The sequence below is a fragment of the Cebidichthys violaceus genome, unplaced genomic scaffold, assembly GCF_023349555.1.
Source record: "Cebidichthys violaceus isolate CVI_PGR_0920_01 unplaced genomic scaffold, fCebVio1.0.p SCAF_40, whole genome shotgun sequence".
In the NCBI taxonomy this organism is placed as follows: Eukaryota; Metazoa; Chordata; class Actinopteri; order Perciformes; family Stichaeidae; genus Cebidichthys; species Cebidichthys violaceus.
In genome coordinates, this window is record NW_027176595.1 from 2,462,255 (window position 1) to 2,488,124 (window position 25,870).

The window sequence follows — 25,870 nt, forward strand, 5'->3', positions numbered from 1 at the left end:
GTGACCAATGACTTTGATACTTTGTTGTGTATACAGCCTTTGGATGTGTACAGTTGTTTACATGTTTTAATACAGATAAACCTTACTTGTAGCCTATGGCTTGTAGCTAGCTAGCAGAACTAGCTAACTAGCTAGCTAGCTAGTTCTGCATTGAGTAGCAGTAACTAACCATGACTGTAGCTACATTACACACCTGTTCTTCCTTTAAACAGCCTTAACATACACCAAACGACCTCACAAACTATCATAGTAGCACATTAAAAACTTGTGTTGACTATTTTATAAAGTTAGAAGACTGTTGTTTCTAAAAGAAAGTAACTACTAAGAAAGATAATGCTTGCGTTAGCATGCCTTCACTTTGACATGTTTGTTAAAAATGTTAGTGTTGAGCAAGTTTAACCATTTTTAAAGATTAACACACCATTTTAAACTTGATGAGGATTATTTAAAGAGACTGGGATTCTGTGCTGTGGAAAGTTTTGCTACCATGCTACAAGACTAGCATGGTACTAAAGTAGCTAGTTTAAGTAAACTAGCTAAGATGGTGGGTTTAGGAATGTATACAGTACTGTATACATTCCTAAACCCACCATCTTAATGAACTGAAAGAAAAACAAATATTTATAATTTTAAAGAAATAGCTAGACATATTGGTTATGATACTATGCAGTATAATGACCCTTATCCATATGAATTCCTAAACCCACCATCTTAGCTAGTTTACTTAAACTAGCTACTTTAGTACCATGCTAGTCTTGTAGCATGGTAGCAAAACTTTCCACAGCACAGAATCCCAGTCTATTTAAATAATCCTCATCAAGTTTAAAATGGTGTGTTAATCTTTAAAAATGGCATCCTTAGTTGTTTTAAGTTATGAGAAGTTTTGAAGAGCTCATCCCTTTGGCATCATGCTGTCTTATGATCCCACTCCTGCTACTCTTTTGAAACTTGTTTACATTTGTCAAAATACAATGTTTGACTTTAATTCACCTGCATGTTTTTTGTGCTGACTAGTTAAAATCTGCAAATGAAATGTGTTTAAATGCGTCTCAATCCAGACAAATGCAACTGGCAGCCAAACACCGTGGGTCTTTGCTGGCGCAGTGTGAGGAGAAAATTGGTCATTGTGAGAAGGGTATGCTGGATCTGACCCTGGCTACAACCAGACATGCAAGTGTGAAATCCACTTGAAAGGTAAGCAGCTGATGAAGCTACATAACAAAAGCAATATCATCTCTCCCCCTCTCGCCAAAATTTCTTTTCATCCATCTTACTCCTCCTTTCTTTGCCTTCATCTCTTCATTCACTCGGCTATTTTCAAAACTTCATACAGCAGATAGATGTTCGCTTTTGATAAAATATCACTAAGTGAAGCAGTTTATTGAAAATCCTCTGGGTCTAAAATGTGTACCGTCGAAGCCGCTGCTTAATTTATGTTTCTCTTTTTTTTGTCTGTTGCTCAATGTATACAGAGCAATTAGGTGCACATCACTCATGCCTGTTGGGTCTGTTACCATAGCTACAATACGATTGTGCAGACAATCATCTGGTCCTTGTTTCCTCCAATAGGGTCGCACGGCTGAAGCTGCAATATAAAGTAAAGATGCTCATCTTTCAGCAACACACAAGTAAGAATGAGAAACAGGTTCATGAGTATGAGAAAGTCTTGCAGAGTGGCAGGCAGGGGACTGCGCCCAGTCATGGCGGACCACAGAAACAAGATCCGACGAGCCGCACAGCAGGAGAGGAAGGTGAGAGCATCTACCATTTTGAAATTCAACTCCTCTTATTGTTCAATGAAAGAGTTTGGCGGAACAAAACAGTGACAGTAAACAAGATACGCCTTCGTATTCAGGCTTTGAACGCAAAAAGGGACCAGGAGGAGCAAAAAGGAAGTGTCACTTTAAATGAAATGCATTATTCGGACGAATGCAGACAGGCGGTCTGCTTATACTTATAAATGTAGTCCGAGGCTGTTTAGGTCCCAGTTAGTTTCGATTGGTGAGCTCAAAGACTTCCAGCTCTGCTTTGTTTAAAAAGAAGGTGTTGTTTTTACATCACAGACAATGGAACAGCTGGAAATTTAGAAGAAGGAAAAAAAAGAGGCAAATCAGTGTTTTGCTTTAAATGATCAGAATCTGTCAGAAATTAATATTAAAAATTTGAAACTAGTTATGCAGATGTGGCCTCAATCAAAGAGAGCCACAAATCCCATCAATCATATCATCTGAGGAAAAGATGCGTTCAGGGACAATCACGGAGGAGCTTTGAGACCAGGCTTGTTGAAATCAAAGGCCTGAGAGCTGAAATATTTTTTTTTTTTTTTGCAGGCTATCTGTATCCTTCTGAGAGAAATAAATGTGGTCAGTTAATCTGCGGCTTGGAAAAGGACAACAGCCAATGCAGCATGTTCAAGCTGCCCCCCTACTGGGCGGCCCATGAGCCTGTCGATATGGTGGTTTGATGTTGGATAGAAAATAAGAACCCCCCCCCCACAACAAACAGAGAGGGCTGGAACAGAGAGACTGGAACAGAGGAAGAGAGGCTAGAAAGGGAAGAACCATCGACAGATGGACTCTGTTGTGATTAAAGATGGCGGCAGTCTTTACTGCAGACTACGAAGGACGATCCTCGATCCATAGAAAAGCGGTGGGAGTAGTCTGCGATCCAACACAACAAAACCAAGAGCCGCACAGTAAGGTAAACCAGCAGGTACGATGTCTGCTTTTGAATCTGTGAGGGTGAAAACCACGCTTAGCAGTAACTTTCCATTGTGTTGTTTATCGTTCTATTATGTCTGTTATCGTTTTTTCACGTCAGTGCCATTCTGGTTCTGTTGTGTCCTCCCTCTCATCAAAACCGAAGCACATCATTTGATTTGACCAGTGAATGTGCATCCCATGACCAGACTGCTGAAGACCCCGATAGACTGACCGCTTAAATTCATTTGAATTTTTATTCTAGCCAGCAGATGTCTGGCAATGCTCTTTCGCCATTTGGTACATGGTTGCGGATGTAATGTCTTTGTATTATATCACCATAGGAAACATGGGCCTTTTTTAATAAGATTTCTCCCTTCATGTGGGAATGTGGCGCTCTGTGAGCTATAATATCCCGCAAAATAAACTCAAGTCTGAAAATTGCTCAATCCTCTGTGCCTAATCCACTCCAAGGCTTGTTAGTCATGATATATTCAGCCAGGACAAAGGACATCAGCAGGACTCCAGAATACATTTTCTGACAGTCTTCTGATATTACGCTTTCACTTCAGAACTGAAAACAGACAGCGAATAACTTTAATACGCCTGACGTATTTTTATTAAAAGCTTCTTATCTATATAAACTTGGTCAGTCATATCAACGGTTTTTAGTGTCTCGACGTAGTCTCTACGCTCTACGTATGTTTTCCGTTCTCAGTTTTTGGGCTTTAAAAGATGTCTCGTCTCGCTTGTTTGTTTCTTTTGTTCTGCTTAACTTTTATTGAATTCTTTGAAGACAAATAAAAAAATCTCTATTGTGTGCACTCAGAATGGGAGCATTCATTTTCACATCTTAATGGGCTTTTGTTCATCAGAGAGTCTTCGGCAGAGATAAGCCTATTTCAGCCAAGGCCTACTAGGGGAGTCTAAATCCACACTGACAGGTGGAACAAAAGACAACTGAGAGGACTGAATCGGGGAAACATGAAGTTGTCCTTTGGTAACACTTAACTGCAGCAGGATGTTTGAGAATTCAAAAAAAACAAAACATTGTAAAACATCAGTGTAATTCCTAATAAGACACTGAAATCTTTCTTTAGGAGCCCGAAATATAATGACTATTTTGCTCGAGATTTTGCATTTTTCTGTGATCAGAAGTTAATATCACTGATCAGTGAACACATACACAATGAACACTTCTCATTGAAAGCTACATTTCTTCAACAATTCGGGACATAAAACCGTAGTTCTACATGTGCTTAGCTGATTTAACTAGTAGCCAGCTCTGGTTCATACAGTCACAGACCTGAACTGTCTTCTTTTGTTCCTCTGTCTGCTGAGCAGCTCCACATGGGCCTGTTGCTGAAGGGCTTCTTGTTTGTAGTTGCTGAGGAAGGGAAGAGTATTTTTTTTTCCTTTCACACTCGCTGGTCACAGGACCTCTTTCTCTTGCATCACTAAAACCTTTTATTACTGCAGTTTTCTGTAAAAAAAAAACCAAAAATGTTTGTGAATGTAGTTTTCATGCTTGTAGGAGTAGAAATGCAGCATCGTTTAATATGGTGATACAAAGGGTTTGTACCGACGCCATTCCCTCCATGGTTGATGATGAATTCAGCTCAAATGCCCTAAAATTGATTATTAAAAAAGAAATAGTAAAATATGCCAGTTTTCAAACAAAACAAGTAAGTGGGTGCAAGATCACGAGTTGTAGTTCAAGGTGTTGGATCCATAGACATCAGCAAATGACCCAATAGGCCTCAGAATACAGGCTTTAGAAGAGATAAACGTGTATGAAATTTGTCTGCGTTACTAGAGTATATGTGTTCTTGAACCTGTTCAGTTATCATAAATCATTATGTTCATGTTTCCCTGTTCAGCAGAGGGCACCATGCTGCAGGTTAGGGAGTATAAGGTTCAGGATAGACCTTTAAATTCGTTTTAAATCTCTACATTATAATTCTATGCACAATAAATGTCTTAAACATTGCAGAAATCAAATACAGTAGCTTCTCAATATTATTTCCGTCTGCTGTGTATAAAGCATACTTAACCTCTTCTTCTTCTTCTTCTTCTTCTTCTTCTTCTTCTTCTTCAGGAACAAATGGATGGCAAACACAAAGTCTCATGGCGACGTTCTGCTTCGTCCAGGCCTTCTGGTGTCGAGGTGACGAGAGGGACGCTACCGTCGCTGCAGCCCGGCCTGTTAAATAAGCGTGCGATGGAATCCTCGGTAAACGGATGTACTGCTGGAGGATGCGTGAGGAAGACGATCAAACTCAAGGTAAAACATGCAAACCAGCATCTTCTCTGTCTTCTTCAATGTGATGTGTTCTCGAGGGCCACCGTATGTATCTTCATTGTGAGGTGCTGAAACATTGTCAAGCTTCTCGAGTGGGAGAAATCCGACCCGTTGTGAGAATATTGAAATGCTATTCGAAAACAACAACAACAACAACGAAATACATACAGGAGATGGTCGGGGAAAATCAATCGATGCCGTTGTTTGAGTTTCAGGATGCTTAAATTGTTGCGGCCCAAAATCAATTTTGCCTGGAGGAAGCTGAAGTGCGCTGGGTCTCTTTCATGTTTCATCTTGCTGGCATAAGTGTTGTAAGCGCTGCGTACGCTGCACACTTTAAAACAGGCCTGAGCAGGCAATCCAGGTGATATGAGGAGACAGGGCGTGAAATATATATCCCTGCTCTTTCTCCTGCTCCCGAACGGTTTGATGTAATTACATAATCAAATGCGTTTATGTTTTTTTTTTTTTTTTTTTTTTTTTTATGGCGTCCCATCATCCTTTCATCTCGGAGTCAGTAAAACGACTGCCTTGGCATTAAAACATGGAAATTGACGGCAGCCTTTTATTGCTGCGTTTGGTCCTTTTCAGTCTTTGTACAGTTAAGTCAAGTAATGACACGATCAAGTGCACCTGCTGCTAAAATGCTCTGCTGAGGGAAACATTGTTGCATTGAATGTCTGTTTGAAAGCATCAGCACTAGTTGTTAACAAAGTACGTACAGTATATATATATATATATATATATATATATATATATAAAGCCAGTGTTGCAGCTGTGTGTGCTCGCTGTGTGACACGTTCTCAGCCGGAACAGTCGGAATAAAGACTTCCATTTAGTCTAAATGCTGCAAAGTGGCATGTCGACGGCTCTTTGTAACACCGCCGTGTTTATACAGAGGAGCTATGTGCCGCCGCTTAGTTTGGTTTTCGCCAGAGATGTAACGGTTTTTATTCGTAAACATGGACAAATATGTCTCCACGGCCGCAGCGCTATAGCAGCTGGGAAACATACCGAAACAGAGGAATGTTGCAAGCCATTGCCAACTCTTGTTACACTGAATGCATCCCAAGTGTTTGTGTTTGAGTGGTCATGTCACCGCTAAATATGACGCTTGAATTGGACCGAGTAAAAGGTCACTGCAGTACGTGTGTGTGTGTGTGTGTGTGTGTGTGTGTGTGTGTGTGTGTGTGTGTGTGTGTGTGTATTGGAAACCAGCCATGCAATCCACTGCTTGCATATCGTTTGAAGAAATGTTGTTGATTACGGCGTCGTTGTGCATGTTGTGGTCGAGGCGGGCAGTTAGGTTTGTGTTGCTGTAAAATATCATGAACTGCAGCTATCATGGAGTTTCCCTAAGTTTACTGCTTAGTGTTTCGTGCTTGTGTCAGCTGTTCTGGTGAAACTTCCTCGTGGTATATATCATGACGAGGTAAAACTTGTGTCTTCGGTTGGGATGAAAACCTGCAAACTGCAAAAACCTGCAAACACTTTCCACTATGAAACTGCATTTTTACATTACATTACATTACAGTCATTTAGCAGACGCTTTTATCCAAAGCGACTTACAATAAGTGCATTCAACATTGGTAATCAAAAGAACTACTAGTCACCAGAAGTCATAAGTACATCTTCTTTTCCAAACAAGCATCTAAGATCATGAAGCAGAGCATAACTCAGAACCAAAGTACAGAAACAAGAAAAACAGTTAGTGCTATAAGTAATACGAATACAATAAGTGCCACAAGCTAGTATGAAAACAATAAGCGCTAAGTGGAAGGCTCAGGGTAGCACTTCCTGAAGAGGTGGGTTTTCAGCCTGAAGATGGGCAGCGACTCCGCTGTCCTGACGTCAGTGGGAAGTTCATTCCACCGCTGTGGGGCCAGGACAGAAAACAGCCGTGACCGGGTCGATCGGCCGCCGGGACCTCTGAGCGACGGGGCGACCGATCGCCCCGAGGCAGCAGAGCGAAGTGGTCGGGCGGGGGTGTAGGGCTTGACCGTGGCCTGGGGATAGGAAGGAGCTGTTCCTTTCACTGCCCTGTAGGCTAGCACCAGAGTCTTAAACTGGATGAGCTCTTACAGGGAGCCAGTGTAGAGAACGGAGAATTTCATTTGAAATGCTCAAATGGCAAAGGTGCTTCCTATATGTCCTGAACATTGCTCAAGAAGCCATGACCAGTGGGGCCTTTTTAAAGGGGCACTCAACACATTTGACCATGGATGTATGGAGAGAAGCGGATACACGGTTGGAGGCGAGGCCCTGTTCGGTCCTATGAAAGTTGCTCAGAGGCGCATAAAGCAAAAAAAAAAAAAAAAAAAAAAGATATAAAATTCACATAAAATGATGGGGAAAATTATTTTTGGAGCCAATGGCATCATGGGACGGACCCTGTAGTTATGATTCCACCGTTTGGCCACTATGTAAAATTTGCTCCGAAAGCCCATCGCTCTTCCTTGGGGGGCTCGTTTTCTGCACATTAATTCAGTTGAGCCCATCACAAGGAGTACCCAGCCTGGTCACAGTTTTTACAATGTCTTCTGTGGCTCTAGAGGGAGCTTACTGGAGATGATATCATGTTTTTTTTTTTAATCTAAGGATAGGTTGCTCAGTTGCATTGTGGGAAATGTAGGACGCAGCACTTTTGGAGCTTGAGCCATACTAGGGATTCAAAATCAGGACAACTCTGCCTCTGCTGCATCAATGTTGTCCTGCAAGTCCACCAGGTTCATGGAAATACAACACCAACAGATGGAGTAGCCTACAGCTTATGTGGACTGTAGATCTGACATGATTAATAATCACATTTACATTACTATGAACATCTTAATAATTTATAAACAGCATATAGGCACAAGGATGCCTATACTTACTTAGTTATGATCCATATTAAATCCTAACAATGATATTGAGATTAATTATGATGAATGTTTTGATTTCTTACAATTAAAGATCAGCCAATATGCCAATACTCTTTTCTATTTTTGATTATAAGATATACTTTTCTTTATGTTGAGGCATATTTAAGTGGATTATAAGATAAAAGCAAGAAGAGGAATGCCACCGCCTCATTTTCAATATATGTATTTTAATGCTTAAGAGAAAGAGAGAGGAGACAAAAAAAAAAAAAAGAATCCGTGCACCACATGTAGCCAAACCAAACAGTGGTAATGTGTGTAGTGAACGGGCGAGGCGCTGTGCATCTTCTGCTGCGTGAGCCTCCGCTCCGCACAGACAGCGAGAGACAGTCATGGAGAGGTGGAGAGCGGACTGTTTTCTTTGTTATTTTTAAAGTCTTGCAATTCGCAACTATGACACTGCTGGCGGTGACCCGTGCCGGTCCAAATGCCCGATGCACTCGAAAGCAGCAAGAAGATTTTCACCGGTTAAGTATATGTCACTTTTTTTTTTTTTTTTCTTCTCCTCCTCCCTCCCTCCCTCCCTCCCTCCCTCCCTCAGCTCAGAGATTGGGATTGCGGTAGTCGGGAGATCTGTGCCATCGCTTCGCTGCTTCTGTAAATCTATTCGGAAATCGGTGTGGGATTCCCTCCGCGTCCTCTGACGGTACGGGACATGTTTGCGGTCGCCCCGTTGTTCGCTTAGTTCAGCAGCTGTTCGCGGAGACAGTGCAGATATTAATAGGTGAATAGTGTGACAAAGTTGTGCACTTGTCGGTCGGCTGCTGAAAGGCCTGCCTGTGTGTGTGTGTGTGTGTGTGTGTGTGTGTGTGTGTGTGCGTGTATATACGTGTGTGTGTGTGTGTGTGTGTGTGTGTGTGTTTGTGTGTGTGTGTGTGTGTGTGTGTGTGTACGGAGTTTGTTTCTGGCTCCCCTCCCCCACTCGCCGCTGCTGTTCTGCTCGTTCTGGAGAGGCCAAGACATGAATGTGATGAGAGGGCTCACTTCAAACGGAACAAACGGATACAGTTTCAGGAGGAATAGGGACGTTTCCCGGCCTCGGCTCTTGACCGGCTCAAAGCACGCCTCAACCTTTTTTTTTTTTTTTTTTTTTTTTTCTTCTGCGTATTCCCGTGAAGCCACACACACACACACACACACACACACACACACACACACACACACACACACACACACACACACACACACACACACACACACACACCTGTGACCGCGCGACCGTTACACGTCTAAATGAACGCGCTAAGCGAACACACGTCTCGCGCCGCTGCATCACTACGTACAGGTAGCTTAGATGACTGCTAGTTCACCAGCGGGATTCGTGTAATTTACGTTGCTAAACCAAGCGTGGAATGTGCTCGTATTTAAAACATTCCACGTTATATTTGTCTATCGTTTCCCCGTCCGGCACACCTGGCCTTGTCTTGCTCGGTGCACGTGGTGCTCACACTTCAGGACTGCTCCGAGATGAAGCCACTGGTGCCAGTGTTGTCTTCGCTGTCTTTGTTCAATCAGGAGAATGAGTTGTGTCAGTATTGGAAAAGACAGGAGAGTGGGTTTGCCTTGAAGGGAACGTGATGGCAACCATTAAAAAAATATTTCTTTTGAAATCACAGATAGAGTAAATCTAGCTGTCAGCCTTTTTATGCTATAATACATCTCTTTTGTGTGTTTTTTTTTTTAAATCTTAAACCCTCAAATCATTATTAAGAGGTAACAAGTGCACAGCGCTTAAAAGGAGGATTTTGATTGGTCAGAGCCGTTACTGGTCACTGGTTTTGTCCTGTCAAGAGATATCAGCTGCTGCACAGATGTGTGAATTTAAACAGAGACAATTGGCTCTTTTTTTTTTTTTTTTTCCTACGCTGTGGCTCAATAAGGGAATCAGCCCTGAAATGGTTTCTGACACTGTATCTGGGAAGCTTAATCATGAGCTGTGGGTGCAGTCCGTAGAGGTGGATATATATATATATATATATATATATATATATATATATATATATATATATATATATACGCAGTAATACTGCTGTGTCGTTGAGAAAGCTCAGGGACGGTGCATGAGGACAAGGACGTGTCCTTGAACAAGACATTAAATCCCCTAAAATCAGGAGGTAGGCTGCCCTGCAGCTGAACCCGCGCTGTGATGGGAGGGGAGAGAACACAATACTCGGATCAATACAGCACCGTGTGCCGTACCGCTCGTGCTAATAAGAGTCCGTAAATCTCAAGTGTTTTCATTACTGCGGTGATGCAGTTAAGACTATTTTGGAATGTAATTGGAGACGCTGTGCAAAGTAATGATACATGCATATAAATCAGGATATTACTGCTATCCGCGCTGTATTTGTACTGCCGCCTCGTACAGTAGATGGCTGCCTTCAGGGGGGCCAGACGGCACTGAGCGTGAAGCCACCACTCTTGGCTTTGGATTACAACAACACTCGCAGCATAACTCATGAATGGGACTCAGTAATAGACTGTCAAACAACAAACCGCGTTATGGAATAACAAAGCGCGTTATGGAATAACAAAGCGCGTTATAGGCCAAATGACTTCCAAGTTCCTGCTGAGGTTTGCAGATGTTACGCAGAACATGTGGTCACAGATCAAGTGCGTTCCAATTCTGTTTCAGCGCTTTTTCGGGTTGATCTCGTCACTAATTCCCACAGCTATTCTACTGTACTGGTTCCCTTTTTTTTTTTTGCATTTAATTCCACTGCACTTGTAGTTGCCAAGACGGTGATAATGAACTCCTCACGTTGGAGTGTAAACGGTCAACGTTACAGAATGTGCTGCATTCAAAGATGAAACCCGGCAGCGACTCTCTGGAGCGCTACAGTAGCTGGTCTCACATTCACAACTCCTCTGCTTTTCCGCAGAATTTGCATTAATTTTAATGTTCAGCTGGAAACTGGCCACATCATTTAAAATGCAAACTGTGCAAAATTAAAAAAAAAAAAAAATAAATCCCGAGAGGTATTAGTAGTCGTCTTCCGACCGGGCGTCTTGGCGATTATGATGCATAATAACCGACCGGTGCTAGATCTGCTGATGTGAATATTGTAAGACGTTGGAACGTCTTCCCTGTCGTGGCTAGCACTACTCTACCTGTCAGTCATGTGATAAAGCTGCGTCTCATTATATATTTTTCCTCCTTGCAGGAGTTTTTGTGCAGTGGCATAAGTAGAGGTCTGGATCTGATAGTTGTGCAGTGCGGGCTCTACGGACACGTGGTTTATGGATGCTGGGACTATGAGCATAAGCGACAGCAGGGACTACACAGCAGACCTGGGCGGAGGCTTCACTGAGGATGCTCCCAGACCTCCAGTCCCGGGGGAAGAGGGCGAGCTGGTGTGCGGCGATGGACGCCAGTACAGCATCCCGGGCTTCTCCTCCAAGAGCGAGGGCCTCAAGTGCGAGCCGTCCGTGGCCACGCCCAGGCGACCCGACTTGGACCTGGGTTACGAGCCGGAGGGAAGCGCCTCGCCGACGCCGCCCTACGTGAAGTGGGCGGAGTCTCTTCACTCCCTCCTGGACGACCAAGAAGGCATCCATCTGTTTCGGACGTTCCTCAAGCAGGAGGAGTGCGGCGACGTGTTGGACTTCTGGTTCGCGTGCAGCGGCTTCCGCAAACTGGACGCCATCGAGGGTAACGAGGAGAAGAAGGTGAAACTGGCGAAGGCGATCTATAAGAAATACATCCTGGACAACAATGGGATTGTTTCCAGACAGATCAAACCGGCCACCAAGTCCTTCATCAAAGACTGCGTCATGAAGCTTCACATCGATCCTGCGATGTTTGACCAGGCTCAGACTGAGATCCAGACTATGATGGAGGACAACACCTACCCCTTATTTCTGAAGTCTGACATCTATTTGGAATATACTCGGACAGGAGGAGAGAGCCCCAAGCTGCACAGCGATCACAGCTCCGTTTCTGGGAACGGGAAGGGGCTGTCGAGTTACTTGCCCACTTTGATTGAAGACGAGGAGTGGCGGTGCGACCGGGAGCCCGAGGAGCGGCCCGAGTGCGACCCGGCGCCGAGCAACCGGCTCACCCAGAAGCTGCTGATGGAGACGGCGCCGCAGCGCGTCGCCAGCAGCGCCAGGTTCCAGGACGGTCACGAGTACAGGTAAATGTAGAAAGCCTCGCTTCGGCTCCAAACCGCTTTCCCCTTCTGCAAACTGCTGAATTAGAAATAAACCCGGAAACCCCCACAATGCCAGGAACGCTGCTTGAAGTGTGAGATGAAAAGCGGAGTCTTGAGTAGAACAGGAGACAGCTGAGATGAGAGCAAGGTGGTGTAGTCGCTCCTCTGGTGTTGAGGAGGTGTCAGAGGCTGCAGAAGGTAACTTGTTTGAGAGAAGGTTGAAGTTCTCTGTTTTCTCATCGGACAGGGTTGAAGGGAAGAAGTTCAACATGATTCAGTTTCAGGAGGAGCTTTCTGAACCGTTCCATCCAGGAAACTGTCGTCGTTAATTTTACATTAATGTGCACATTTTCAGTGAAAGCCCCATTTGCGCTGTACTTGAAATGAAACGCTGCGCTCCTTTCAGGGGGGACATGTGTTATGTTTCATTCGGTACACTTCTGTATCAGAATCAATACGCAAGCAGCAGATTGCTGCTGGTAAACACTAGAATTAGTCACTTTGATGCATGTAGAAGCATAATTAATATTCAATGTTGAGTTGTTGTTGTTTTTTGGATTCAGCAGCATTAAGCGCTGAGGTTGCGGCTGCTGAGCAGAAGGACCGGCGTTTATGCCGCTCCTGTTATTCAAGCCGTCGTTTGCTTGGCGTGTTACGAGAATGTCTCTGCTGATTGTTACAGAAAAGCTGCTTTTGTTTATTCATTCATTTGAATGTAATACAATGCATCATTCACAGAAGACATTTGGACATGTCCCACTGTCTCACTGTCATGATACCCGCATGCATACCGGCACCATGGTGACACCTGTATGAGTGAAGCTGTCTGCTCCTCAGTTCAGTTTCGGGGTTGACCGTGGCTAAGTGGAGAGCAGGGCCGCCTTTCAATCAGAGGGTCGGCGGTTCGATCCCCGGCTCCTGCCTCTACTAGTCTCATGTCAATGTGTCCTTGAGCAAGACACTTAACCCCAAAATGTCTCCCGTAGCTGCGTCTACGGTGTGTAGATAGATACTGAATTGCTTTAGATAAAAGCGTCTGCTAAATGGCCGTAATGTAATGTTTCATCCCTGCAGTTCATAACGGATCTTTTATGCCAACCAAAATCTCTGACATGTCAGAAATCCATGCGCTCATGGAAATGAATCTGGAGTTGTGACCTCCCCCCTTCCCCCTTCTTTAAAATCTGCACATCAAATGACAGAACCTCCATTCTAACATGAGTCGGGGCAACCGGTACCGGTTCGGGGCTAAAATTGGTCTTAATCCGTACAGTGTGTGCCCAGTCACATACACCCAGCAGCCGGTAGACTGGTTCACTCGAACAGGCTCTGGGTAATCTGATGCTCGGCGCTCTGCGGACTCCTGATCCATAAGATCCATAAGAAACTGTAATCACGTTAAACAAGCGGAGGAGTGGCTCAGCATCAGTTCCACGTGGGTCACGTGTCTTTATCAAAGTAAAAAGCGTAACAATGAGAGATCAAGTGATGGCGACCGCAACTTAACTAATGTCACCAACTCCGTTTCAACTTAAAGCTCGGTACGTCAGGATTCAAGGTCCGGATGTCTGCGCTGCTGCTGTTCAGTTTGCGTCGATGTTGCTCGTAGTTCACCTCTACTGCTGCAGCACCAGAGCGATGAGGAGGGACAGGAGCTCATCAGCTGACAGACGGACACAGATGAGACACTGGACACAGCCAGGGGGGGACCAAACAAATCCGGATTACAGTTAGTCCGGCTGAAACGGAACTAAAATCAGCCTTTCCTCCTCTTTCTGAGGTCTAGTGTTGTGTCGGATTAAGGAGCTTTTTTTTTTCTTCTGGTTGATATCTGCAAAATGAACCCGACGCTTGTTTGTGTTTGATTTCTGTCTTTTTCAACATAACCAAAAGGCATTTTTCATAGAGATCAATGTTTTCTTGAAATCCCCTTCAACAAATATAAATAATAGAAGAAAAAACATACTTTTAATTGGAGAGTGAAGCGCATTTTTGAGCGTTTTTTGTTTTTTCCCCCCCCCGCATCATTATTTCAGCAGTCGAGCATTTGGCTGGAATTTCAGAAATACACGCTTCATTTTTAAAAAGCCTTTTAGCAGCACCCGTCGGGTTTTTATGAGACTAAATTTTACATCAGTTGTGTCTCGACGATCTCTTCAGAGACGAGCAACAAAAGGCATTAAACAGTCTTTCAGATCAACTTTTAGCAGTCGGAGGACTTGAAAGTGAATGACCTAAACATTCATTCATTCATGTTCGGGGGAGAGTTCAGTTCAGTCTCGTTCTTGTTCACGCGCGTCACTTCAAAGGACTTTGTAACGGAAAATAAAAGTTGTTTCCTTTTATTTCTGATCTTTTTGAGGCTGGAATTGAGACAAACTATATGGATGAACAATTGTGTTATTGCTGATAATGATAATGACCTTTTTTTTTTTAAATAATACATGTTGCTTTGCTTAATATTTCTCATCATGTATCGGGCAGGTTAGAGCGGACAGAGATGGGAGATGAAAGGCACCTGAGGACACCATCTTTATAACAGACATGTAGAAAACATGTTAAACTCAACACGGCTACTTCTCAAACAGTTAGTTCCATGAGAATATGTTCAGGCTCTCTTTATGATAGGAAACTTATTATTTTATTGCTGTTTTATTGTTTATCAGTTGGAATAAAGAAAGTATTTTATTATGTTCACAAGTATGCAAATATAAGAATTTGAAAGCGACATGATACAGAGTCGGTTCAGAACCAAATCCAGCACTAAATCATTTTTCATTGTTATTATTGGTTGTGAGAAATACATTGGGTTTGGGTAAAGGAGTCATCTCATCTTCGTCTAATGACGGATTCATTTTGTGTTCCCTTCTTTCCCTCTTCATTCTTTTTCCCTTCGGTCAGAAATAGAATCTCAACTTAAAGCTGCGCTCTTTGTTTGTCCCGGCTGTAATTATTCACTGTTGCTGAACGCAGATGCTAATAAAAAAATCAAAAAATCCAGTTGGTCACAAAGGTTTCGTTTTGAACTCCGGGTGCTTCTGCATTCCAAACGGGGAAGAAAGCTGCAGGGAATTCCAATTTGAATAAAAAGAGATGATGCCTAACATCTTTAATTCATGTGTTCAAAGCCCCGCAAGAAGTGTGTTCAGCAAAAGTCAAGGACTGAGAGCGGAGCAGGTGGACGGATGAAGCGCTCCCGCGCATCTGTCGACGCCTCCGAATGAAACCTGCAGTCAAACTCCAGCGTTCAATACTCTGGGATTGGATTTGGTGTGTTCACAAAGGCTGTTGTAACACTATTAAATGTGGTGTAGCAGGATATGGTGACGGTGTACTTCCTCTGGCTGTAGGTTTCATTTGAATGACACCAAACAGACTGAAGAGGAGTAGAAGGAAGCTGCAGAGCCCTGCATTTTAACGAGCGCGTCAATCACCTGATCTATTTTATTTTTCTCAGCATTTCCTGTATTTTCTTTCACATTTTTTTTCTTTTTTCTCCAGGAGCGCTCCGTGTCGGGAGCCCATCAACCCGTACTACGTCAACACCGGTTACGCTATGGCTCCGGCCACCAGCGCCAACGACAGTGAGCAGCAGAGTATGTCCAGCGACGCAGACACCGTGTCCCTCACAGACAGCAGTGTGTACGTATCACACACACACACACACACACACACACACACACACACACACACACACACACACACACACACCAGGTCGTAAAGACACGTATGTGTAGCGTTGCTCTGAAAAAGCAGAAATGAGGGTTAAATTGGTGTCAGAATTACAGTCCTTGCCTGTTTTGTTTTTTTTACCTCTGCTGGACCTTTCGGGATCAGATAAGCGGCTAACTGAGCCCCATCTGCTCATTAACTGGTAAAAGCTGTTAGAATTGATCTCTAAAGCTAATTAGTAATACTAAAAAAACCTCACTCTGAGGGGGACATTACACCATGTCTGAATGTACAGGAGTGAAAATACTCACCTGCTGACCTCTTTTACAAATGAGGACACACGTTGTTAAATGCTCCTTCTCTACAGTCTCCTTTCACTGTGAGCGTGAGACCATATGTGAGATCACTGTATCCGTTGAGTGTGTAGACCGGGGCATGTGCCGGTGACATTTCTTTTTTTTTTTTTTTAGAATTTAAGAAAAAACGCGTTTTCTAGGTGCAAAGATGGCACCGGGGGGGGGGGGGGGGGAATCGTGCCAAAGAAACTTTAAAAAGCTTTGCACAACTGGACTCGAACGCGTTTTGAAGCCCGAATGGATTAAAGGCAGTTATCGGCTAATTGGTCCAGAGCTTTCCAGCACAGCGGAGTGTGAAACCCAGCATGACCAATACCACGTGGAATTACAGACGGATGGATGTGTTAACATGTAACTGTAATCTGCCAGACCACTTGTGGTGCAGCAGGAGGGACGCAGTCCGCCTGTGAGGACGCCTGATTAATCAAGAATTACAAGGTGGTCGTTTTTTTTAGGCATCAAAAAAAAAAAAAAAAAAAAAATGCAGCGGAGAGCTTTCAACTTCAAAGCCGTCTGTGTTGTTTTATTCATGAGGATGTTTTATGAAAATGTCTTTTTGTTGTTAATTCCAGAGACGGGGTTCCACCCTACAGATACCGTAAACAGCATCGGCGGGAGATGCACGAAAGCGCCAAAGCAAATGGGCGAGTGCCACTACCTCATATCCCAGTGAGTTATTCATGGCTTTCTCTCCCTTCCCTGCCTCCACACCTCTCTTTAACTGTCTGTCTCTGCCTCATTTCTCTCCCGCCGCACCATTGGAGATGTGCATATTTAAGCTCCGCTGTGTCGCAGGGCCTGTGATGGAGTGTAAGAATAGCTGATGGTGAAAGAGAAGGCTGTCTAAATGTAGCTTGATGCCCTCCTAAGCTGTGAGCGCTGAAGCCGAGCAGACACGGATCCTCCTCCTCCTCCTCCTCCTCCTCCTCCTCCCCTCTCCCCCCCTGACAGCCCGATGCCTCCCTCTGCAGCTTACGCTGTCTCTCGGTAGGAGAACCCCGGCCCTAATTAGGCCTCGGAGTAAAGAGTCAAATTAAAACTCCCCACGCAGCGTCCTATTAGGATGCATGAGTTGACTGTATAGTAGAGCACAAATCCCTCAAGCACAACTCTTAACGTTTCCCTGCTCCCCCCACAAAACAAATGAATCGTGACTTCTGCAATGAGAAAATCGACAGGGCTTGTGGGCCTTTTTAGTTTAAATGTCACTTTGTGTTGTTTTTTTTATTAACCGGTTCCAAATCACAGCGTTGTTAGTGTCATAACAGTGACTCGTGGAAATAAAGCGCTCCTTGTATCCTCATTAAGGACGCTACGAGTGACATTTAAAGTTAGTTTCCCCCGAATTATTTTGAAATGTAAAATAAAAATCTTTAAATCCAGGTTGGAGTTCTTTTTGCCGTGGACCCGCTTACCAAATGGATACACAGTAGATATGTTAAATGTGTGTTCAGTTAAAGGTTGAGGGGTGATATGTGTTTTTGGTGAGTGTGGCTCAGACCTTCATTTTTGAAATGGGACACTTCTAGAGTTTATAACGATGGTTAATAAGCATGAGCGCTGCACATTGAGGAAGATATACAACATATCAGAAAGGATCAGCTTCAGTAGTATTCACTGGTAGAGGTGGGAATATACTGTATTACTTCCTCATGGCGCCAAATATCAATGTTTCTATTCAAACATTCATATTTTGAAACGGATGAAAAGAAACTAGTTAGCTCTGCTAGCGTCTTTAGCATTGAGGTTGAGTCTTAGGTCCCATAAACACACTAATGTTCACAGTTATATTAATTTGATCACAGTCAAAGTGTTTATGTTCTTTAAAAACAGACGTTGAGAGTTATAAACCATTATTCCAATATTGCATATATGTATACATATATGTATTGATGCCGGTCCTCCGGCTTTAAGGGGGGGGGGGGCGCTCTCGGGCGTTGCTCTCGCCAGATCTATTCGAGCTTATTTCTACCTCTGCATGGTAACCGTGGCAACCGCTCACCGCTTCCTCTCATTACTCAGCGTCCGACGCAGACGGACCTCTCTGGCCCCGCCTTTTTGTTCCTTTTGTCAAGATGAGCTTGGTTTTTTCTTTCGGGCCTCACGACAAACCATTTAGTAACGAAGCAGCCCCACACACACACACACACACACACACACACACACACACACACACACACTGTTACTTTGAGGTAAAGCTCATGAAGTTTAGTTGTGTCATTCCTTTAAACATTTTACAAGTTTCAGCTAAAGAGAAACTAAGCTAAGACTCTTTGTATTACATTGTTTCCTCTAAGTTATATAAATACATAATCCATGCTTTCTACGGCTATTTTTCTTCTCTTCAGCTACTCCGATATATCATAAATGTATCCGAGATGATCGTCGTGATACTAACGAATCACGATCGTGTCGTGAGTTACTCTGAGATGCTCTATTCTCAGGTGATATCTTGCAGATTAATTTAAATTATAAGGTATCATCCCTTCTGATGTTTTACACGTGACACCAAACTTCTTGACCGTTTCCTGCTTCATCTGCTCCCTGGCAGGATGCAAAGGGTCAGTGCGGTAGAACCGCCCCGTACGGTGTTGACGGTGAGCAGAGAGCGCTTTTTACAGTTTGACGTTTCTTCCCCCAGCGCACAAACCGGATCCCTAAAGACATCCACGTGGAGCCGGAAAGATTTGCCGCGGAGCTGATCGGCCGACTGGAGGGCGTTCTGAGGGAGAGGGAGGCTCAGGAGAAGCTAGAGGAGCGGCTGAAGAGAGTACGACTGGTACGTTCTCTTCATTCACAGAACCCTTCTCTTCTGTTTTTAAAAGCATCGTAGTACAGTTGTGATTCTTGTGATTCTGAGTTACGCCATCAAGTCATATGAGGCCATGTTGGCTTCTGGTGACACTGGTGGCGGAATGCAATTCCTTGCCGGATGGAAAAATAACTTTAAAGTTTGAATCCCCAGTGAAAAGGTTTCATCAAATTAGTCTGCCAATTATTCTCTAGATTGCATCGCAGTGAAACTTGCCCTTTTGTAATTTCCCAGAGTCGATGGTATCTTCAAATTCCTTATTTCACATGACCAACAGCACGGAAGTCAGGGAGCTTTACTTTCACAGATGACAAAGAAAAGCAGCACATCTTCACATTTTGACAACCTTGAATCAGAGAATGTTTGATTTTTGCTTAAAAAAAATGACTGAATCAAAATCGTTGCAGATTCATTTTCAAGATTACTTTAGTAAAAAGCTCACAAAGAGCAGTTTGTATTATATTGTCAACATTTACTTTGAATTTTACATTTAAATCCTGCCATAGTTTTTCTGTTCTTTGACTCCTGGTTAAGCTGCTTTGAGGGAACATATTTAAATTGAATTATTTCCAAAAATCTTGATTTCAAAGCAGTTCTGCCATAAATCATGGGCCGTGAAAAGTGACTCTGTGGCAACCAAAGACCCCCTTTTTATGATCAGGTCTCTGTTGAGAATGTCTCAGTGAGATCACCCGTCTGAATAACCTACATTTACATACATAGGCTACGCAAAACTGCCAACCCAATCCTTACAGAAGAAATGTGCGAAAGACTGAGAGAGAACCAAGAACTTGAGTTTTCAGTTTAAATAAATATGTATATATTATTATTCTGTTGGTGTCTTTTTATTAATTGAACTCTCGCAATTGAGGAAAGCTGAGTGAAGGTGCGTTGAATTGTCTTTTCTCTTTTGTTTTTACCTAAATTTACATTTGGAACACCAAAAATGCTCTTTGGACTCCAAATGTAAGGGCTTGAAGGAGAGGGGCCTGTGCTCATCTTTCACCTCAGTAACTTTGCTTTCCTTTAAAGAAATAGAATTAACTGTGACCAGAGAAGGCGTTTTTTTAAAAAGCCGACCGGTAGAATCAGTATCGGTAATGTGTGTGTGTGTGTGTGTGTGTGTGTGTGTGTGTGTGTGTGTGTGTGTGTGTGTGTGTGTGTGTGTGTGTGTGTGTGAGAGAGAGAGAGAGAGACGCCACCAAAGCTGGCGTCTGAGCCAGGAAGCGGGACGTGCGTCTGGCCGTCGGGCTTAAAGTTTCCAGCAACAAAGGAGACTTAAATCCGTCTGGCCTTAATGAAATTAATGAGGCCAGCCATTTGAGTGGGGAATAAAAAAACATTATGAATCACTTGGAGAATTCCATGCTTGGCCTGTCAGCGATCTGGCTTTGTCGATGAATCGGATGGAGCACCTGCACACTCGGCCACTTGTAAGCCCGGAACAGCGTGTCGCCCGTTTGATGTCACTTGAACGCCGATGAAATGGTTGCTGCCGCCGCCGCAAACGAAATCCCCCTCAGTACGCAGACCCCAAGCACCTAGTCTCAAGGCAGACCGTTTGTTTGTGGTTTGGCCCTAAAAAGGAGAGAAGCTTCCATCACACAGCTCAGGGTTTGCTTTATTAAAACCTGGAGGCAAGCATGAAATGCCTGCCTTCATCAAGCGATACTCAAGTGAGCGCCAAGGAAAGGAAACGTGAGCTTAGCGTTTAGCTTCCTAACAACAGGAACAGGGATTCAAATCATATGGTTATAATGCATTTAAATATGACGTATGAGGCAAAGAGCCACATGACTTCATGAGGATGTGAGTCACTTCACGTGTTGCCATAAAATCAAGGCTTCACTTAATGTCATTTTTCATAACAATGGACGGTGGGGCACCTAAGCTTAACTTGTAGAATGTCGGGTATTTCATTTTCAAACGGAAAAGGAGGGGGAGCCGGTGGAACAACGCGCTCAAATGAAGATAAAATGGTTCCGTGAATAACTTTCAGTGGGCTCAGCTAACACTGCTATCTGGATGTGGTGCAGAGAGATACAAAGACGCATCAATTATTAAAAGACATGCCAGGAAATATTTGGCTGCATACGGCATCTTTAACGTCATCGCTGAGTTTGAGAAAGGAGAATGTAGAGGGAAGGTCCGTTCAGGTAGTAGAGTATTGTGATTCAGTTATCGCTAATGGATGTTGAGCCCAGAACAATAGCAAACATGTGAAGGTTTTATTAATAACATAACTGACATAAGCTGTTTGGACATGGGCAGTCTTCATAAACGGAAACCTTCTGTTGTCCCACTGCGCCACTCGATCTCTTTGTTCTCCTTTCTGATGGTTCATGTCTTGATGGGGAATTCTGCTGAATTTTATTTTGCTAAATTATTTGTTATTCATGCCGTGTGTCATGTGACTGTTTTTAAAAAAAAAATTCAAAAGAAAGACATTTTGAGAAATAAATGCTCCAATAAGTAAAATATTGTTTAGGATTATTTATTTTTTAATTATTTTAGTAATGGTGGTGTGAGGTCCTTGTGTCATAAGTCAGCCTGTCGTGATAAATACTTCTGTCAAATATATTATCCCAGAAATAATTGTGATAAATTATATTATTGTCATTTAATTTTATTGCAACTGATATAATGATAATATAATTGCATAATAATGCGAGTACACCCGTTCAAAGAGCAATGAACTGTTAATTCTTGAGTACAAAATATATAAAAAAAACATAAATCCACCAAAACAAGTATGTAGACACAAAGGGCAATATCGAGGTCGGCAAAAATGATCGCGATCACGTTCGTGCATCACATGAAGTCTTTAACGTGTCTTATCATAAGGAGCACGAGCAGTTTTACGTGACTGCATTTCTCCATCCTCTGCTGTGCTTCATTCCACCGCTGCACATCCTCCACTCTCTGCAGCCTGCTTATCAAGCGCTGTTGTGAATGCCTGCAGCGCCCCACGACTCCCCCTGGAGCCGATTCTGTCGGAGCGTGACTTCGTCCGGGTCAACCGCAGAACTGAGGCTGTCCTCAGTAATTTGCACTTGTCCTCGTGTGAAACAACACAAGTGGATGCACGGTTCCCTCCGTTCTGACCGATACTGTTGTGTTTTCTTGGTTCGTCTCCAAACCTCTGCAGTAAGAATGAGAAGACACATTGCAGCGTGTGGTGAAATCTGCCATCTGCAGGTGGAAATGCATACAGCAGATGAAGCTTCTGACCAAAAAAAAACTCCTCACTTGTGTTCAGAAATAAGCTGTTAAAAGAATTGAATGTATTTGTTTTATGGCTGTTGGACATTTCATATTTTTTTTTTGTTATTCCAGATAAAATAAATTCCTCTAAATGGTGTTTTTGTTTCTACAGGAAGAGGAAGGTGATGAAGTCATGTCCACGGCCGCAGCGTTATCCAGTCACAGGTTCCCCCCTGGTGCTTGTCCACAGAACTACAACTCCCGCTTCGCCGACAACGCCTTCAGCGGCCCTCTTCTGAGAGACGCTCATGAGGAGAACCCGGAGAGCATCCTGGACGACCACGTCCGGCGGGTCATGAAGACGCCCGGCTGCCAGTCGCCGGGCACAGGCCGCCACTCCCCCAAGTCGCGCTCCCCGGACGGCGTCCCGGGGGCGAAAGGGACGGGACTTGGCGCGGCGCCTGGGAAACATCCAGCCAGGCACGGTCTCAAGGGAGACGGCGGCGGCGGCGGCGGCGGCGGCGGCCACCTGTACCACCACAAACACGTGCACCACACCCACCACGCTGGCGTCGGGAAGCCCAAAGAGCAGGTGGAGGCTCACGGCAGCTTCCCCTGGAGCCCGGAGACGAGTCACTACGGATCAAAGTCTCGCAGCTACGCAGACGGGATGGGATCCAACCCCACGGAGCACACGGGCTACAGGTCAGCAGGCGCCAAGCGCCAGTTCCCTCCTTCTCATTGATGCGCCCACAATGCTTCTTTGCTTTTTCTACCTACCGCTTGTTTTCCTCCAATTACACAGCAGCAAAGGCGGCACACAGTGCAAAAGGGCGCTTAAGAAAGGCGAGGAGGTGCGGCCTTGTGACGTGCCGGCGCCTGCAGAGGAGATGGAGAAAAACCACAAGATCCTTTTGTGGCTGATGGAAGGACAGAAAGAAATGGTTCAGCATAAGAGGAGTCCATACGGGTCAGTGACAGTTAAAAGAGGAACTGATGCGCTTTCTTATGATGCTGTCGCTTTGTTTAGTTTTGATTGCTGATATTCAAATTTTAGGAGCACCACTGGGTCCAAGAGGACCAGCGGCCACGAGGCTCAGCCGTGGAGCACCGTGCAGCCGTCGCACCCTTTCATCCAGGATCCCACCATGCCCCCGAATCCAGCTCCCAGCCCCCTGATCCAGCTGGAGGAGGTGCGCCGGCGGCTTGAGGAGGAGAAGATCAAGTCTGGAACTGTGCAGCCCAAGCAGAGGTAAGAGGACGGGCGTGTCCCATTTAAAAAAAAAAAAAACGGTTATCTGTCCAGTTAATCGGTGCAGCTTTTCAACGGAATCTATTTAAACTTGATCCACGGAGGAAGAAGCCACATTTCTCCTCTTTAAAATGAAACAGTTGTCCCTTTTTGCTCTGTAGCCTGTGTGCTCCTCGGGGGCCGCTCTGTGTCTAACTGCTGGGGTTCTTCGGTTCCCTCAGGTATGTGATGGAGGTGATCGAGAGGGGTCGCACCGCAGTCAGGCCTGCAGTGTTCCCTCCGCTCAGCACGGTGCCCGCCGTCTCTGACAGCGAGCTCTCCCAGCCCGAGTACGTCCGCCGTGTCCTACCACTAACCCCCCCCCCCCCCCCCCCCCCCCCCCCCACTGTCCCCCAAATGTCCCCCCTAGGCCACGTCAACCCACTTCACTCCCCATTCTCATCACCGGTAGTTTAGTTACCCAGGACTGTGTGTTTTTGTGGCGCCTCTGAAGGAGACATTTAAGATGAGCGCTTCCTTTCCTCTGTGTGTTGTCGTCATGCAGTCTCCCACACTCTGTCCTTGAGTCCGTTTGAATCTTTTCTATTAACCCCTTTGTGGCAGGCACTACTTTGCATTTAAAGCGGTTTTAACTGTTGACCCGCAGCCATCTGTGATTTGCCATCTATCTTTTTTTCCAGTGTGCGTGGTAGAAACCGAATTATTTCTCCCCCCTCGTCATGAATAACTAAGATCAGACCTGATGGTAGAAAACATATCAGATCTCCTGCTGGGTCTGAGGATCAGAGGATTGCAGAGGAAGTTTATGATCTCTGTGTTCCTGCAGAGGCAGACGTATGGATGAGGAGAGTGTCGGTTCGTCTTGACGTGTTCTCAGAAACATTGTTCCGTCTGATGTTTAACTGCCCTCTTAACAGATGGAGGGAGCAGGGGAGCTGTGTGAGAGGCAGATGAAAGGCTGAGTGTGTGGTCAGACCTGTCAGGACGGGGGGGGAGGGGGGGGGGGGGGTTCAGGACTTGTGAGCCTGGTGGATCACGACCGACTCGACCTGTCAGCACCTCCAAGCTTGCAAACGTCAGAAAAAAAGACAGCTGGAAGATTAGAATTTGAAAAAAAAAAAGGATGTTTGAAAGGAAATGGTGTAAAAATTGCCACTTTTGCCCCCAAAAAAAGTCAGATATTAGAATTTATGCAATGTCCTCGCTGATTCATTTGCTCTCCGGTGGCGACAGCAGACGCACTGACGTGGTCGTTGAAGTCTGTACAAACGTGATCGGGATCACGAAGGATGACGTTATCTCACGGCACACCCAGAGGCTGCCGGTGAGGTCGTGAGCACCAGAGTGCACCAGCGACTCCCACCGCTGTCTGGCTCTCTGATAATTACCTGCCCAGCTGAAAATACTTTAAATATATATATATATATATATATATATATATATATATATTCAGCCCTGCCTGCAGAGATTTCTGGGTTTGACATTATTTGGTTTTGACACGTCCATCGATAACAGACTTGGCTGTCGACTCTTTTTCCATTCGGATTTATTTTTACATAAGAAGAGAGCAGCTCACATTTCCTATCTGTGAATTATTTGTTTTTTGTTTCCCAGCTTCACTTCATCTGTGTGCTTTTCACCAGCTCCTCCCGTATGTTCAGCGCTTGTCATTTGCTCCGTTTGCCGCGTTATTTTAGTTTTCTATCTATGTCGGCCGTCCTCAGAGAGCCTCGCTGTTGTTTCCTCCGCAACTGATTTCTTGGAAGAAGCTGTTTTTGTTTTTTGTTTCTGTTCGCTGGTTAGCGGTCGATCGGCAACAGGATGTTAGTCCATGTTGTTCCTCTCTTCACTCGGTGCCTGGAACCGCTGCCGTTGATTAGAGAGGTCGACCTTTTAGAGATGACGTGACATCCGTCCTCATCAGGTTACGTAAACACCTTCACAAGCAGCTGCTTGTTAAAGTCAGGAAGGTATTACGTTTAGAATCATGAACACAGTTTAACAGCTAGGGTCCATTTTCATATATATATATATATATGAAAAAAAGAAATGCTCACAACCTTGATGGGTGGACTTAACTTAAATATCCTCAATGGGTTTCTGTCTTTTCCACTTGCAGACACAAAGCCACTAAAAAGCAGCCGTGTGAGAACATCACCGTGGCGTATTACTTCTGCGAGGAGCTGATCCCGTACAGGACGTCCGTCAGAGGAGGGTCGTCACGCTGGGCCAGTTCAAAGAACTGCTGACAAAGAAAGGAAACTACAGGTGAGATGTCTGAGTGAGGTGAGATGTAATGTAATGTAATGTAATGTCTGTGGAGGCTGTACGCCTGAAACATGCATTCGCTCTTCAATAATCAGCATGCAGCATTGTAGTAAGATTGTATTTTCTAGACTTTGAGTCCTTAACAAAATGACATAAAGATGTATTAAATACTGATGTCAGGTAGCTTGTGTAGAATTGGGCTTTATTAAAAACCTTTAAATCCTTTTTCGAAA

The 25,870-nt window shown here is 44.4% G+C and overlaps 1 protein-coding gene across 1 annotated transcript; it reads left to right on the forward strand.

Annotated features, from left to right (window-relative positions):
• Positions 1-1,634: 1,634 nt before the first annotated feature.
• On the forward strand, positions 1,635-25,641 carry axin1 (axin 1). Its single transcript, XM_068728052.1, is given in 13 exon segments — positions 1,635-1,751; positions 2,331-2,712; positions 4,798-4,983; positions 11,084-12,055; positions 15,575-15,715; positions 16,674-16,770; positions 18,743-18,880; positions 22,290-22,822; positions 22,923-23,087; positions 23,175-23,369; positions 23,591-23,698; positions 25,489-25,580; positions 25,583-25,641. Coding segments are annotated over 10 exon segments (2,424 nt in total). The 5' UTR covers positions 1,635-1,751; positions 2,331-2,712; positions 4,798-4,983; positions 11,084-11,159.
• The last annotated feature ends 229 nt before the right edge of the window (positions 25,642-25,870 follow it).